The 17384-nt window shown below is 38.2% G+C and overlaps 1 protein-coding gene across 2 annotated transcripts in view; it reads right to left on the bottom strand.

The window, feature by feature from the left end:
* Window positions 1-17384, bottom strand: part of VRK2 (VRK serine/threonine kinase 2) — a 69755-nt gene that overhangs the window by 20717 nt on the left and 31654 nt on the right. For both annotated transcript variants that reach the window (XM_075862988.1, XM_075862987.1), the window contains exons 9-10: window positions 7730-7850; window positions 1134-1192 (exon numbers count right to left, since the gene is read on the bottom strand). In XM_075862988.1, the coding sequence (XP_075719103.1) occupies window positions 1134-1192; window positions 7730-7850 (180 nt within the window). The remainder of the gene's footprint in view (window positions 1-1133; window positions 1193-7729; window positions 7851-17384) is intronic.

Below are 17384 nucleotides of genomic sequence, written 5' to 3'. Positions count from 1 at the left end.
TTGACGCCTGGGTGACAACCACCCCTCTGGAAGCCATTATGGCAGACAAAATGGTTGTCATCCAGCTTTCGGTGACATACAACTAAATCACTAAATGGATGAATATCATTTGAAACAGAAGAGACTGATATTTACTATTTTATTCGACAATCTAATACATGAGCAGACCGGGTCCGCCAGTGTGAGCGCCACTATCGGTTTGTGGTTGACCGCTCTAACTCATAGAAAGCGACAAAACATGGGGGGGGGGCAATAATAATAACTGTATAGATTATTATCCAGCTTTAGGTCCCTTATTTCTGCATAAAAACCCCACCAAAATAAAAAACACAAATTCCAGAAGACCACTAAATTACCTATATTAACTGGTGTTTTTTCCTTTTTCTTTTAGTTTTCAATACTCTTTAATGGTAAAATATGATATGATTACTATTGCGAATAAGAAAACCAAAGACTAACTATCTCTTCTACATGTTATTTAATGCTTTTAGTTGGAGACTTTTTACAATTGTGTATAGGATCCATGTATGTAGTATTGTAAAACTGAAGCTTTGTTTCTTGTCCATACTCGTGAGGATGAAAGGCTTGTTTTACTCTAGGTAATATGAGAGATTTCTAAGGTATCCCTATGTGACAAACGAGCAGACCCTTTGGCAACAAAGATGTAAAATGACTTTGGCCCCAGAGGGCACTGTAATGTTTATTACATTACCATATGGCAGTACAAATTTCTATTTGCATACAAGTTTTTGGCACTCTCTTTGATTAGAAAACACAAATTAATTTAATACCGCATGTTTAATGTGCGTATACACATTCGGATTGAACAGATTAACAATAAGATATGGTTCGTTTTAAACATTTCTACACTATAGGACTTGTTTTCTTTTGGAAAATCCTTTGTGTTTTATTTCCCTTTGAATAAACGTACCATGGTTCATGTATCACCGGTGACCATTGCAGTTAGATTGCTGCAGTATTAATAGGCCATTGTTCCAGTTCATTACATATACTTCTCAGTGCACAGTAAGATTCTTTGCATTTATGGAGCTTTCTATTGAAGTGAAACATTGAAGCTTTAACAATCGGCCTCACATCTTGAAACAAGAAATTAGCGTTTGCTCTATACTTACGGCATGCGTCTTCTTGACCGCACCAATCCACGACAGAATTCGGGAGATCATCCCATAGCCTACAAATGACAACATAAAATGATATTGGTATTATATTTCATTGATGTAATATTAATATTCCCTAATTTAAAAGCGAAAATTAACATATTGCATTAACATATAACAATCTGCATCTATACTTGGCTTATCCCAATGCATGGTGGATTGATGAAAGCAAAATAATTTTAGTATTTTATTTAAAAAAACAAACCATGCTATATCTTTATAGGAGTTAGAGCATTATTCTTTAAGCAGAACTTTAATATCCCCTGCTTCAGCCACAGAGTTGAATGATATAATTTTGGCCATTTTCAGCCACCACTAGGGGGAGCTCCAGAAGACTATTTGTTTTTGAGTGTAATGGGGGGCTGTAACTTCAGTAACTCTCTCTAGTGGTGGCTGTAGGCACCCAGAATTTTATCATTTAACTATGGCTGGGTGAAAAAGGAGCAGGTATTTGGAGCTCCGTATCAATTCTTCCCACAAAAAAAAAAAAAAAAAGCACACAACAGAGCTCCAAACCCTATTGGCACTAAATTTGTACCTATAAACTGTATGAACTTAGGAAAGTCATAAACCTTGTCCTACAAAAAAAATGTGAATGTGTGGATAGACAGATCTATTAATTGTAGGTTGGCATCCCATATTCAAAATATAAACAGACATATTTTTCTATAAGCCTACTGGCAGTCGAAGGCCGATTACCAAAGACTTCCCTGTTGTTGTTTTTTTATCGTTCTCATTGTTAATGGGTATGATTTAGATGTAGTTCCAGATTATATAGTACATAGTAAAATTAAAAAAATTAGGCAGGCAGGAAATCACAAGACATGTAAAAATAGGGGACTTTTTGGACAGTATCTGATTTTTTTATGCTGGAGGAGCTTGTACGGGTTATTATGATTATAATAACAGTAACTGCTGCTAATGTCTTTATATTTGTATTCTGAGCTTTAGACAAATATCGCTTATTTTCATCATTTGTGTTTTTTTAATTTGTCCATAAAAATTCTAGCCATGATTTTCGTCCAGAAAAAACAAAAAAAAATTAAAAAAATAAAAAACATTGGAGGCTAGTAATCCCGGACAGGGACCCTTCACTGGACAGTAAGGAATCACCATTTATGCATTTTCCAAATATTTTTTTCAGCTACATCCAAAATCCCTTCTAGATACTTTGAATACGCTTGAGGATATGACACAAGGTGTTGTTTTTTTTTTTTGCAGTCTGTAACCATGGTGACACACAGGTCTGCATAGCAGCTGTATACACAAATGGTAGTTCTCTAACTCAGTCCAATAACTTTACTAGGAACTTGGAAATTAAAAAGGTCACTGGCTCCTAGGTTCTGAATACTGTGAAAAAAAACAAGCCCACTGCCATGTGGTGTGATAGAATATAATACAAAAGCAATTAGCAAGTAAGGAGTTATGTTAATGACAGCGCTTGCTTTCTTATATTTGCTGCAGTATAAATACAGAAAATGCTACCCCTCTGCTTAAAGGGAACCTGTCACGATAAACATGCTGTCCAATCTGTGGGCAACATTGTATACAGCAGGAGTAACTGAGCAGATTAATATCTAGTTTTGTGTGAATAGATTCAGCACAAACGTTTATTTTATTCATTTAACTCTCTGCTCATTCTGGGCTTAGGAGTCCAGTGAGTGGAGTCACTTCATGATTGACAAGTTCCCCTCTATAAACATGTGCATACAGAGATAGCGATCAGTGCTTAGGACCACCCACTGGACTCCTAAAGTCCAGAATGAGAAAAAGTTTAAATGAATACAATAGAAGTTATACTAAATCTATTCCCACAAAACTAGATATTAATCTGCAGAGCTTCTCCTGCTCTATAACATGCCACCCGCATGTTCAACATGTCAGGTTCCCTTTAAGGATTTAAAAATGGCTGCATCACAATTCTTCCTGCGACTGCAACGATTTAGAAGACAGTAGGCAGAAGCCTATTATCTGATAACACAGTAAACGCTGTTAGCAGAGGATTGCAGATCACTCTTTAATCCATGGTAAAAGCAGTGTGTGAATTCTTTGCTAAGTTTTTTTTGTTTTGTTTTTTAAAGAAGCTGTTCTAATAAAATATTTCACACTGGACATATAGAAAACTGTGTCACTGTAAAAACAGGATTACAATTTTTACATCCAGTTTTTAATGGTGTGGTTTTCCCCACGGACATCAATGTGGAAAAACCGCAGAAAAACTGCATAACTTTCTGGCAGACAGTAATGAATGGGATTTTTAGAGATTTTTGTTCACACAATGTTACATCTGGCTGCAGAAAGAATTTTGAAAAAGCAAATAAAATGGTTCTAAACTTACTCTTAGGTCAGTTTTAGATAAACGTAGCAGGGTCACATTTTAGCATCTATATTATGGACTCACCATATTATGGAATCACCTGGACCCACCGAACTTAGATCAATATATGGGCCCTTTGATCTAAGTTTGGTTCAGTAGAGCCACAGGTTGTCTGAACGTTGAGTAAATAATACAGGCACTGAAATGCAGCAGTGGGAAACAAAAAGGCAAATGGAGCAATTATTGTGTATTAGTAAATTTCTGCATAATGCAATGATGGAATATATAGTTCCAAGGTGAAATGTGAATGCATATTTTCAGATCTCCATTCAGTTGAGTTGAAAAGGAGAAAAGGAGAGAAAGAGAGAAAGAGAGAGAGAAAGAGAGAGAGAAAGAGAGAGAGAAAGAGAGAGAGAAAGAGAGAGAGAAAGAGAGAGAGAAAGAGAGAGAGAAAGAGAGAGAGAAAGAGAGAGAGAAAGAGAGAGAGAAAGGAGAGAGAGAAAGAAAGGAGAGAGAGAGAAAGAGAGAGAGAAAGGAGAGAGAGAAAGAAAGGAGAGAGAGAGAAAGAGAAAGAGGAGAGAGAGAAAGGAGAGAGAGAAAGAAAGGAGAGAGAGAGTAAGAGGAGAGAGAGAGAGAGAAAGAGAAAAAGAAAGAGAAAAAGAAAGAGAAAAAAAGTGTCACACAAAAGAGGGAGAGTCAAAAGAGAGAGAGAGAGAGAGAGAGAGAGAAAATGGAGAGAGCCAAAGAGAGAGAGAGAGAAAGAGAAAAAGAAAGGAGAGTGAAAGAGAGAGGCACAACAAAAAGAGGGAGAGCCAAAAAGACAGAAAGTAATAGAGACCGTGAGAGCGCGAAGTGCATGAGAGACTGCATCCCCCTTCTCTCGGTCTTCTATTAACTGTTTACAGACAGCCTAACTGTTTCTTACACATACGTCTTTCCTAATATCCATGTCATTTTTATGTTAATGAAAAGACATTGGGTTAATACTAGAAAGTCAAACACAAAAGATGGACATGGTCATCGAGTATTTTAGGTCAGTCTGAACATAAAAAGGATAATGTACATCTTGTTTCAGTCATCCTCAAATTCCAACACAACTGATAGTCCCTTTATCTACTGAAGCCAAGACCATCGCTGGTAGATTACATATATCTACAGTATGGTTCCATTCTGGAGAAAATATAAGGTTTAATGCTGGAGTGCGGCCCAAGCGTTCAAGAACTGAAGGAGTTTCTCTGTGGTTTGCTTAGACTCTTATTTAGACTACGCATTTCGAAATAGTACTAATTTTTCGGAGTGACTAGTCCATAATGCAGTCTAAATAAAAGTATTTTAATCTTACAAGAGCGGTGCTGGTTGTAGACAAAAGGGATTGGGCTTCGGAACAGGGGGGGGGGGGTAATAGAAATGGAAAACAGACACTGCTTTTATTTTTTGCATTATTGCATGCACCAGGATGTACATAACGACAGTCCTTTAGCATAATGAGACTCCATATACCAGTGCACAGTACCACTTCTAACACTTGTTGACCCCCCACCTTTACATGCCTTGTAGAAGAGAAGGGAAGTGTGACCCCCCCCCCCTTTGTTTACTAGGTGTGCACTTTGACAAAAGGTGAGAGACCTCTGGAGGGATTAGCTTGCTCATAGTAAAGCCAATGGGGCCACTTATCTCAATGGGCCCCATAACAGCCACAAGAGTTCCCTATATGATTTGTATATCATTCCCGGTACCTGCTGCTTAGGTAGTACAAATGTTCCCTCATTTACATCTCACATAGGTACCAGAAGGCAGACATACGTACGTGCTGTAAAGTATTTATAATAGATTTTTTTTCTTTTACAGAGGTGTAAAAAAATACATTGTACAAAGACTAGATCAATGGGTTGAGCTGAACAGAAACGCTGGCTTGTGTAAGGGTGTAAAAATTGTGAAGATATATATATTTCCTTCATAAATAGATTTGGCAGTGGAATGCGGTCAAGAGGTCTCCTATTAGTCTTTGCCAATATTCTTCCATCTTCCACAGCTCTAGTATCCTCCTTGTACAAGAGATTAATATTGTGATTACAAAGCAATGGAGGGTTTCTAAAACTGTCAGCCTTGGCACTGAACTGGTATATAAAATGGAGCGCTGTTTAAAGGGAATTGTTCAGTGTGTTCCGTTTTTGTGCGTTCTTTATCCTTTTCCAATGATATTCACTTTTATATTCATATATGTATTATTCATGGTAAGAGGCTTAAATTCATACATAATAAGAGCAAAGCAGAAGGAGTCATTCTGATTCTTCTAACTCAGTACATTTAATGTTGAGATTACCATTTTTTTAAAGCCATCTAAACAATTGGAAAAAAAAAAGGTTAATCTTTAAGTTTGGTTCCGTCTATTAATTTTAGACATTCTCTTACAAAATTAAAATTTCAAATTAAATGCAAGAATATAATCAATATTTAAAAACAGCCAACCCTTCCCTTCCTCAATGTTATATGTGAGGGGCAGATTTCACAGAATTAACCGTTTAGGGAGCAGTAACTACCTTCATGTGGATCCCAACCTCAACGAGCCTTCGTAATTGACATCATACAGAAGAGTAAGAACCTATACATTCTGTATATAACTTACATATGTATTTACAGGTGTGGGTTTAGATTGACACTTTTCCAGTGCCCATCACAGAACATTCACGACTATGTAGTTAAAAGATAAAAATGATCTGATAGAACAGCACAAAGTAACAGATTACAGAAAAGTACGTACAATAAAAAGACCTGCATCCCCAACCGCTCTTACTCCATAAAACACTGATTTGTAAGGAATTGAGTAAAAAAAATCTGTTGTCTGCCTATTCTATTATTCAGCTTTTAACTTACGACTACTCTCATTTTATTAATCACATTCGTTCCCCCAGTGCTACCTATAAGTCAACTTCAGTGATTTCTTGTTAAAATGGAGTCATCACAACCACCTGTTAAGTTTTGATATATGGTCAATATAGGGTTAACTTAAAAGCATGGTGCTCCAAATCTTGGTCTGTAAAAAAAAACACATTAATATGCTCCATCTCATACTTGTATTTTCTAATGAGCCTTTCCTCTACATAGAATATTCTTAAAAAGTACAATGAATAGAATGCGAGGGAACGGTATATGTGCACACCACTATTTATGGAGAATCACACTGACCTACATTAAACAACCACCTATAATACCTTAAGGACTTCAGAACTGGTGTGCGCTAGTATAAAGCAATACTAATGAGTGCAAGCTCTTGCGATCACTCATTTCCTTTTCATTTGTACAATCTGTAAAATAAAAAATTTTTGCGTGCAAAGCCAAAATGCTTTTTTTTTTTTAAATCTTGGCGTTTAGGTACAAATATTTTGTTCATAGGTGATAAAATTTATTCTAATCCAAAAATAATGTGTATGGTTTTGTATAAAACTCTAAAAAGCAGCTAGAACTTATAGTGTTTGATATGCTGAAATTGAGCAGCTTGTAAAACGTATCGGTGTTGTATAAGGCTACGTGCAAACGTTGCGGATTGTGCTGTGGAAAACATGAATCAAAACTGCAGGAAATTCGCAGGCCAAATCCGCACCTAATCACGTGTTTTTCGGTGCAATTTTTACATTTTTATGCGTAAATCAGTGCGGTTTCAATCTTCGGGTTTTGGTGCTTTTATCCTTAGAGCTAACTAGATACAATTTGCAAGCGGAAACGCAAGATAAATTGACATGCTGCGGATTTTAAAATATGCACCAAATGTCAATTTACGTCCCGAAAAAAACGCAGCGTGTACACGAGATTATGAAATCTCATTTACTTTGCCGGTAATGTATTACGCTGCGTATTTGCCGCACACAAATCCGTGCAGCAAAACCGCACGTAATACGCATCGTGTAAATTGAGCCTAACGGAATGTTCACACATGGCGTTTCCTCTGCTTTTTTTTGGTTTCGTTTTTGTGCTCAAATTTGTACAAAAATTTATGGGAATTTTTTTTTCAAATGCTGAAAAAGCGACACCATAAAGTGCTAAAACCATAAGGAAGGGTTTGGAGAAATAAAACCTCTTCATAGAAAAGGTGTTTTATATATATATGTATGTATGTGTGTGTATAATATTTTTTTTGGCTGTATTATTTTATTCTCACTTTATTCTACAGCGTGTAGATATTTTTGTTACACCCACAACACAACATTTAACACGTTTCTTTTTTTTCTAACCCTACTTTGATTTGGATGCCAGGACAGTAGACGGGTCCCTTAAGCTCCGACCCCAGGGTGATTTCCCAGATACCCAGTGGAGCATACAGTGTGCAAGGACTTCCAGGTCCCCTCGTCTGGATGTGGCTAGGAAAAAAAGAGAAGAAAGAAAGGAGAAAAAAAATAACAGGGGATGTTAAAAAATGATGAAGTATCAGAATACATTTTTGAGGAATGCACGGACTATTAGTGATGAAATATGAAAAAGTAAAATGGGCAAAGTGTTTTGTTTGTTCAGCTGTATGAAAAGTAAAAACGCCCAGTCGTTTTGGCTTTACACCACAGACAGCCAAGTGACTTGTTGCTGCAGAAAGGCCGGGTCCGTTTTCTTACCTCCTCTAACTTCATCCTTCCTCAGTCTAGCCTGTCACATGAACTTGATCCCCATGGCCTCTGACATGATCCAGACAGCCCATAACCCAGCACCAACACTTTCTCAAAGAGCCAGGCAGTAAAAACAAAGAAAGAAATGTCTGCAGCTAAATTGCTAACACATGTTCCAGGAAGTCCATGGGGTCTACACTGGTCATACAGAGACCATTTGAGTGCAGACTAAACATTGATGGCCTTTCCTGTTCCATCATGTTCAAATGTTCTACCTAAAAGATAAGACAAAACTGCCATCTAGTGTAGAAGAATTGAAGTCATTGAGCTCCGTCTCCAGCTTACGGTGCGTTACCACTGAACAATACAGACTTTTCTGCATTCATTTTTCCTCGCAGACGTTACTCAGAATATAAAAAGCGGCAGATATTTCTTCTACGAAACACAAAGAATTTTATTAGGTTGTATTTTTCTCACTTAGGTAAAAAAAAAAGACAATAATTGCTTTACACAAAGAGAATAAAACAGCTAAGCAATGGTTAAACCCGGAAAAAAAACAAATTGCCGTGCGCAGATCTTCATTATTCCACGTTTAGGAAGTTGGGCTTTATATGCGAGATACAAACCAGCTGATATACACACCTATGAAAGTTACTCGCAAAATATTTCCAGTCATAATTTAAAATTTGTTTTATTGTGTTATGAATATTTGGAGTGCGGCTTCTCGGGGAAAAGGAGGTGAGCGATGTATCAATCACTAAAGCGAGATTGGAGATGTAGATTTTATCTGCTGTTGTGACTGGAGAGAAAGATGTAATCTCTTCCTCTGCTGCTTGTGGTTGTTAAACTTGCAGGATAGTTTATGGGCTTTCGTTAAGTGAATGCGAGAAAAGTCACTCAGCAAAACTTATCTTTTAATTTAAAAAGTCACCTATTAAAAACTGTAGCGCCGACACATCATAACTGCTTTGTGTTACTGCGCAGAAGATATTATGGAATCAGGGGGCAAGATTAGCTCTTACACACATCACACACTATAATATATATATATATACACACACACACACACACACACACACACACACACACACACACACACACACACACACACACACACACTCTCCATCTAAACTGCTTGTATAGGGTATGCGATTATTAAAGGCCCTTCAACCTAACAGAATGCTCCTCCGTCCCTTGGGTGCCGTTTATTTTCTGCACTGGCTTCAACAACGTCCTAATGCAAGACTTGGCTCTCGTATTAAAATAAAAACACAATCTCCACCACTTGCTGTTCTGTACCGATTTTATCAGTCATAAATCTCCCATTAACTGTGGAATGATTCCATTCATACACATGTGTTCACAAGTTTTTTTTTCCATCATGGCCAGACCAGATTACAGCCTTGTAAAACCGGCCCATTAGCTGCTCGCAGATCCTGTGCACATATCCTGTGTGTGTGTCTGCATGTATACCATGAGATAGATAGATAGATAGATAGATAGATAGATAGATAGATAGATAGATAGATAGATAGATAGATAGATAGATAGATAGATAGATAGATAGATAGATAGATAGATAGATAGATAGATAGATAGATAGATAGATAGATAGATAGTAAATTATGATTAAAAATATATTATGTATCTTATTATATACACATAATAAAAATAAATGTATTCATTATTAATAGCTTAATCCCACATTACACTCCAAGGACATGTATTACAATTAGTGGAGACAAACCCTTCATTGTGGTTATACCCTCCATGATAATAAATAAATGCTATATAGACATAGCCATACAGATTAGGCCCCATTCACATCGTGTTTGTGCGATCCGCTGAGCGTATACATTTTTTCTATAACAACGTAGACCATTGAAAACGTATACAAACGTGTATCATTTTCAGTTTACATCTGTTTTTCATAGCGTATACTCATACGTCTCTATACGTTTGTCTGTTTTTTTTACCTAACAAAACGGATATGTTGGTTTTGGGTTTTTTAAAGTGAACACGGATAGAAAAAAAATTAAAAATGCGAATAGGTTTTTCTGTATGTAAACAGATACAAACGTATAGCATTACGTTTGCATATGTCGGCCATTGAGATCGATTCTGAAAAAACTATACATCATGTATAACTTAAAACAGTATCCCAATGTGAACCATGACAAACATAGACCAAACGGATGCTACTTTGGTCTACGCTTGACACATTATAGTCTATGTCTACACCGAGCTATACGTTTCAATACTTAAGTGTTTAAAAATGTATACACTCGGTAGATAGCACAAAACACGATGTGAATAGGGCCTTATAAAGTTACAACATGGGTCTTAGAAAGTAACATTACATGCAGAGTATAATATACATCTATCACCTGAAGGTCTCTTTCACACTTGTGTATTTGGGATCCATATTCTTTCCACGTAGAATGGTTCCCAATCATGGAGCCAATGTTATGCAACTAATATATATATATATATATATATATATATATATATATACATACACACACACACACACACACACACAAGCAAAACAGACGAAAGCAGCAATGGATGCCCAGCAAGTAGTCTCGATCCTGGACTAAATCATGTATTCGAAAGAGAGAGATTGCAGCACTCCAGTAGAAGGTAAAAAAACGTGATTTATTCAGTCAACATCGGTGAAACGTTTCAGTCCTGCAATAGGACCTTTCTCAAGCATGAGAAAGGTCCTATTGCAGGACTGAAACGTTGCACCAATGTTGACTGAATAAATCTGTTTTTTTACCTTCTACTGGAGTGCTGCAATCTCTTTTTTCGAAAAACATGATTTAGTCCAGGATCGAGACTACTTGCTGGGCATCCATACATTGGTTCATTGTGAGTGCTGCTGCTTTCTTCTTTTTTTGTCTGTCTATAGAAAAAAAATCAGGCAGCACTCCAGAGATATGAGCAAAAAAAGTGGTGGTGCTTTATTGGTCCATAAGTAATGCAACGTTTCAGCTCAGCACAGGAGCCTTTCTCAATATATATATATATATATATATATATATATATATATATACATACACACACATACATATACACATACACACTTATACATATGCCTCACTTGTAGATATGTTCGGCTATTTTTTGAGAGTGTTAGGGTCCAAGACATCCGTCACAATTACTGGTAGGGAGAAATGCTTATTTGGCTGTGTTTGGGCAGCATATCCATTCCCATCTCCTAGTTAAACCATAAGTATATTACAAAAGGGTTATACTACCAAATAATCCTTCTACAGATCCTTCTCCAAATTTCTTCTGCGTAGCAAGCGAAATTAACATTTTAAACAGTACCGAGGGGACAGATCTGCTGCTGCATTCATTTAGATCTGGGAGATGAGATGACTCTCTAGCTGCTGTATTTGTGCAGTGCATTATCAATGTACCAAGCAGCAGCTAAATGCATCAATAGGAATTTGACAATTTAAAGTGATTTTTTTTTTTTTTTTGCATAGAGCATCCCTAGTGCTGTGACTGCCACCACTGCTAATAAATAACATGACAAACATAACAAGCACAGATTTAGAAAATAATAAAACGCGTCAGTGTATCCTGCATATCAACACACCGCAGCTTATACACCTATGGGTGTGCAAATAAAAAACAGCAGACGACTGCACTTCTACACAAAACATTTTGCAGATTTTTTTATTTTTTATCTTTTATTCAACATATTACGTTGTGGTATGCCTACAAAGAAATTAGATATTGACTGCTTGGCTTGCAAGGGAAAATTGTGCAAAAAATCTATAGTATGCATTGATCAAAATCTTACTTTTAGCAGAAGTAAAAATGTAACAAATTAAAATGGTACTCGTGACGCAGAAATTATTCTCTCTAATTATCAAACACGCTGACAAACAAAATCCAATTTACGTAGAGTACGGTTTTAAAAATGAGTTTTACCCGTTTATCGCTATTAAATGAGACCTTAGATTTGTCTTAGAATATATCTTGCAGAATTAATAAAAACACACACACACACACACCACACACACACACACACACTGTGCGTGTTCAGGTGGACTATGAATGGAAGGAAAGCATTGCTCCAGGCAATTAACTCATATTGCGGTCTGTGTGTAAGTATTCGGAATAGTGATCCCCATATGTGCCGCATCATCTCAGTGCATTTTTCTATATAGTTCAAGATCATTCGCAATACTATTTTTTCTGAAGAATAGAGTAGCTTTGGTTTGGATAGAACATATTAGGAGACTGCAAAAATAGCAACGACCTAATAAAGTATACTGCGAATAAGAGATTCCATCCCACCAGCAGTAGAGCAGTCCAACCTGACCAGGGCAGCCTGGTGAATTTCATAGCTCACAGTCCATCAACAGACCATGGACTGTTCTATACCACTATAATACGCATCCAATTTGCCAACTATGGACGGCTGGAAATGACTGTTCATTATTTGTTAAAAGGAACTCAGGTGACAGCAGGTCATTTAAAATCCTACTAGAATCAGAGCTGCTGTACGATGTGGTCACATGACCGCATGGCTGTGACATCACGTGGTCAATGTTACCGATCCAGCAGTACCATTTGCACACCGGTTAGTAACTTTTCTTTTACTTTGTTTTAGTGTTCAGTTTCTAAGCGTTCTCCCTGAATGTACCGTATTAATGTTTTATCTGCTCTGCAAGTGTTTTTGCTGTTCATTTATTTGCATGTTCTGCTTAGCTACAGTGAGGTATTAGAGAGGAGGGAAGACCAAGCGTGCAGATGCCATATACAGAGAGAGCCATGGAGAAAAGCCTAAAAATAAACATTCGAGCATTTACAGTATAGGAAACAAAGGGGTTTTCTGAGTTATTAAAAAAAAAATTGGCCAATGTAGGAGGGATGCAAAAAAACAAAAAAGAGCCATTACTTACCTCACAGATCCCCGTCGTTCCAGCACCGCCACTCCATTCCTCCCCACCACTGTTTATTGACATGGCTGCAGCGATGACGTACCAGTATACCCACGTGATCTCTGCCGCCAAGCACTGGCCTCAGCAATCCTGTGCCGTATATCCACTGAGAGCAGTGATTGGCTGCAGCGATCATGTGGGTATAAAAGCATATCATCCCTGCAGCTACATCAATACACAGCGGCGGGGAGGAACGGAAGCAGTGGCGCTGGAACGACAGGGATCTGTGGGGTAAGTAATGCCTATTTTTTTTTTTTGTATCCCTCCTACATTGGCCAATTTTTCAAATAACTTGGAAAACCCCTTAGTGACCACCAATACGCCTTTTCACGGCGGTCACTAAGGGGCCTTAGGTGAAGCCGTTGCCTTTTCACGGCGGCCCAGTCTAAATCCTGCACGGGTGTCCCGTACAGGCTGGAGCTGGGGCTTGGTTGTCTGATGACAGCCGGGCTCCTGCTCCAACGGCTGCGACCAAAGTTTACTTCGATCGCGGCCGCTTAATCCGTTAAATGCTGCGGTCAATAGCGTCCACGTCATTTAACTTTTTACAGAGAGGGGGAGCTCCATCTGTCACCCATCGGCGGCCCGCAAATGCAATCGCGGGCCTCCGATGGGGTGCCATGGCAGCCGGCGGCCTGATAAAAGCCCCCAGGTGTGCCCTAGGCACGTCCTAATAGGTTGCCTGTCAGATTTACACTGACAGTATACCAAGGCATTATTGCCCGAGTATACCAAAGCATTATAGAAGCGATCTAAATATCGCATAGTAAAGTCCCCCAGTGGGACTACTAAAATAAAGTAATAAATGTGAAATAAAAAGAAAAATTACAGTACATTTTATTTAGTAAAAGTGTACAAAAAAAATAAAAGTACACATATATGGTATCGCAATGTCCGTAATGACTCAAACAATAAAGTTAATATGTAATTTAAACCGCAAGGTGAACACCGTAAAAAAACAACGCAAAAAAACAAATGCCAAAATTGCTATTTTTTTCCATTGCCCCCCCCAAAAAATTCATAAAAGTTAATCAATAAGCTCCGTGTACCTCAAAACAGTACCAATCAAAACTATGCCTCGTCCCGCAAAAAATAAGCCTAAAAAAAAATCACTACATTGACGGAAAAATGAAAAAAACTTACAGCTCTTGTTAAGCAACGATGCAAAAACAAATAACGGCATCAATTTAAAACGCATAGAACAATGGCGGAATTTCACAGCTTTTTTCTATTCCCCCCAAAAAAAGTTAATAAAAGTTAATCAAAAAATGATATGTACCCCAAAATGGTGCCATTAAAAAGTACAACTAATCCTGCAAAAAAAAGTCCTCATACAGCAATGTCAACGGAAAAATAAAAAAAGTTATAGCTCTTTGAATGAGACTATAGAAAAACTGAAAAAATAGCTTGGTCATTGGGGCCTAAAATAAGCTGGTCACTAAGGGGTTAATAAAAGGTGTTTTCAACCTCTGTCCATGTGCTCTATTAAGGCATATAGACGACATAAAAGTTGGGTCCCAACTTTAAATGCCCACTATTAGCTGAAGCGGAGAGCTGGTACAAAGAGTGGCTCTTGCTGTGGATAAATCTGCGTGGCCAAGAAGTCAGACCTTCTAGCAATTAACTCACCATTGGGAGGCCCTTAAAAAAGGGAGTCATCCTAGGTGGAAAGTCTGTTAAAGAGGATTGGTCAGCTATTATGACATTTTTTTATTAGTAAATACTTGTATTCCCCATGGAAACAACTATTCCAGAAACTTTTTTCTCAGAACTCAACATTGTGCTGTTCCTCTATTATTCCTCCTAGAAATGTATGAATAAAGTGACAACTGTTTGTTACCATTCCCTTTGTCAATAACACAGTATGACAGGGTCTAATCAGTTCTGACAGTATCGGACTGTGTAGGGACGCACCCCAAAGACAAGGCGAATGATAACACCCAATTGTCAATTTATTGATTTCCAGGAGGAAATTCCTAAGAAAAAATGCTCCACAATAGTAGCTAACATTTCCTCTTTACGCCACGTTCACACTCTGATTCCGACACTTTTTCAGCGCCAGAATCAGAGTAAGAAACACCCCTTTATTTCTCCCATTGCTCTCAACCAAAACTAAATGAGCGTCACTAAAAGACAAAAAGTCAGATGGCCCTTCATGGTGCGGATTCTGCGCTGCACATTCCTACGGAATATAAATTGGAAGCTAAAGAAACAGCGCCCCATAGCTTGCCCGCAGTTCTTTGCAATTAAAAACGTGAAAAACAGCGTCTAAAACAATTATAAAATCTGCATCCAAAAATCAGCCTGACACACAGCCTGATTTTGAGAACAGATTCAGCAATGTTTTTTTCATCTTCACCGAAATACCATGTAAAAATACTCTTAGCAGGGTTCAGAAAATTTCCTAGAAATATGGTTACAAGATTTACACATTTACTCTGCTGAAATCTGTTCGTAGCTACATTTGAGAAGATTATTTACACACGTTCGACTACAGACGTGTAAATCTATAGGCGCCCTTTAATTCTGTGTACTCTGAATATTTCCAGATTCCTGGATACAAAAGCAGCTAAAATGACTGCAACATCTGCGACACATATACGTATTCCGACCTACATGCTGCTATATATTCACTACAATCATAGCACAAGACACTGAATACCGGAGCATGGAAAATGTGTCTACAGTGCCATCCTCACCCGTGAATTTATCGTTCTACCTGTATAAATGGAAACAGCTCCAGCGCCACTCTAACGTGATTCACTAGTACTTGAAAGACACGAGGCTGCAGATAACGTGTCATTTATTTCTCCATTCTTCCCCAGTCTCTTAAATGACAATGTTTCCCTGCTGATAGAGATCCTCAACATACCCATACTCTGGTTATATCAGCACAGACAACATGGCACGGGATTCAACATATGCCACCCTGGCCAGTCAGGGCACAATGCCTGGAATATGGAAATCTTGTGAATGATTGCGGTGTATTGTACCCCTAAACTGCAGACATTTTATTCTTATCGTTACGTTGCCATTTGTTACGTGGAAGTCTAAGTCGATTTTATGTAATAAATTTACAACTTTACATTTCATCCCCATTTTTATTTACGCACCTTACAGCAGTAGGTTTACCTGCAATCCTATATAAACCACTGGTAAGTCAAAGTGATATCAGAAGTTGCCGTGTATATTGGAGTATAAAACTTCTAATTAGAGGTTCACTTTAGTTTTGAAATCTAGATTTTCTGTATAAGTGCATTAACAACAAGACCTAAAGACCTCATGCACATGATCACACCGTACACACATATATATATATATCTCAAAAATATATCATCGCATGCTGTACTGCAGAGGAATTCTACCCTGAAAGCATTAGCATGTATATGCATGGCTAGAGTTATAAAAGGCTATGTTCACATTTGCGTCAGAGGCTCAGTTCGGAGCCGCCATTGCAGATTACGCCCTTTCCGACGGGAAAATGGAGCCGTTTTTCCCCATCAAAACGATGGCGGTATCCATGGCATCATGGCGCCGGTGGTATCCATCATACGATGGACACGGCAGAGTGTTGTGGCTTGCATTATGAATGGAAGCCACAATGTAAATGTGAACATAGCCTTACCTGGTCCTCCTTGGAAATTTTCAAACACTGGTACATCCGTACTTACAAAGGAAGTTTGAGAAATGCATGAATGGATGTACTTGTGTCTGGACAAATCCAATGCAGACCAGGTAGTTTACCTTCAGCCATGCACGTGTAGGAGAAACCCTTCACATAAGTAAGAATCTGTAGAATACTATTCTAGCACTACTCCACTCCCTATTGTTTTATTCTAGCGCTACTGTCACTTTACCGATGCGGCTCCTTAGTGTGCATTATGGGAGCCTCTGCTAAAATGTTTCTATTCTTGGTAATGGGAGCCGTACAGTGAATACAGGAGCCCATCATCTGTCTCCCTTCCATTGTTTGCGTTGTGCAGTATGGAGACCTAAGGATAGGCCATCAATGTTCAATTTCCAGAAAACCGCTCCAAACCAGCCTCCGAAACAGTGTTCTTTGAAATAGGTATTCCTCAACTTCAAGTCCAGTTCATCTATTGCAGGAGCAATTGGGCATGTTCAGACGTGGCGGAATTGCTGTTGAATTCCGCAGTAGAAATCTGCAGCAGCCATTTTTTTCATTGGTTTCTATATCTTTTTAGGTAACTTAGTTCAGACATTGTGGAAAATGACTGCGGAATTTAGGCTGCGGTGCAGAATTTTCACTCCGCAGCATGCAGTCTGTTGCGGAGAAGCAGCAGAATTTCACTGCGGATCTCAGACTGTCCGC

Source organism: Rhinoderma darwinii, chromosome 4 (assembly GCF_050947455.1).
Source record: "Rhinoderma darwinii isolate aRhiDar2 chromosome 4, aRhiDar2.hap1, whole genome shotgun sequence".
Lineage (NCBI taxonomy): Eukaryota > Metazoa > Chordata > Amphibia > Anura > Rhinodermatidae > Rhinoderma > Rhinoderma darwinii.
Note: the sequence above shows the minus strand (reverse complement) of the source record. Positions and strands in the feature narration are given on the sequence as shown.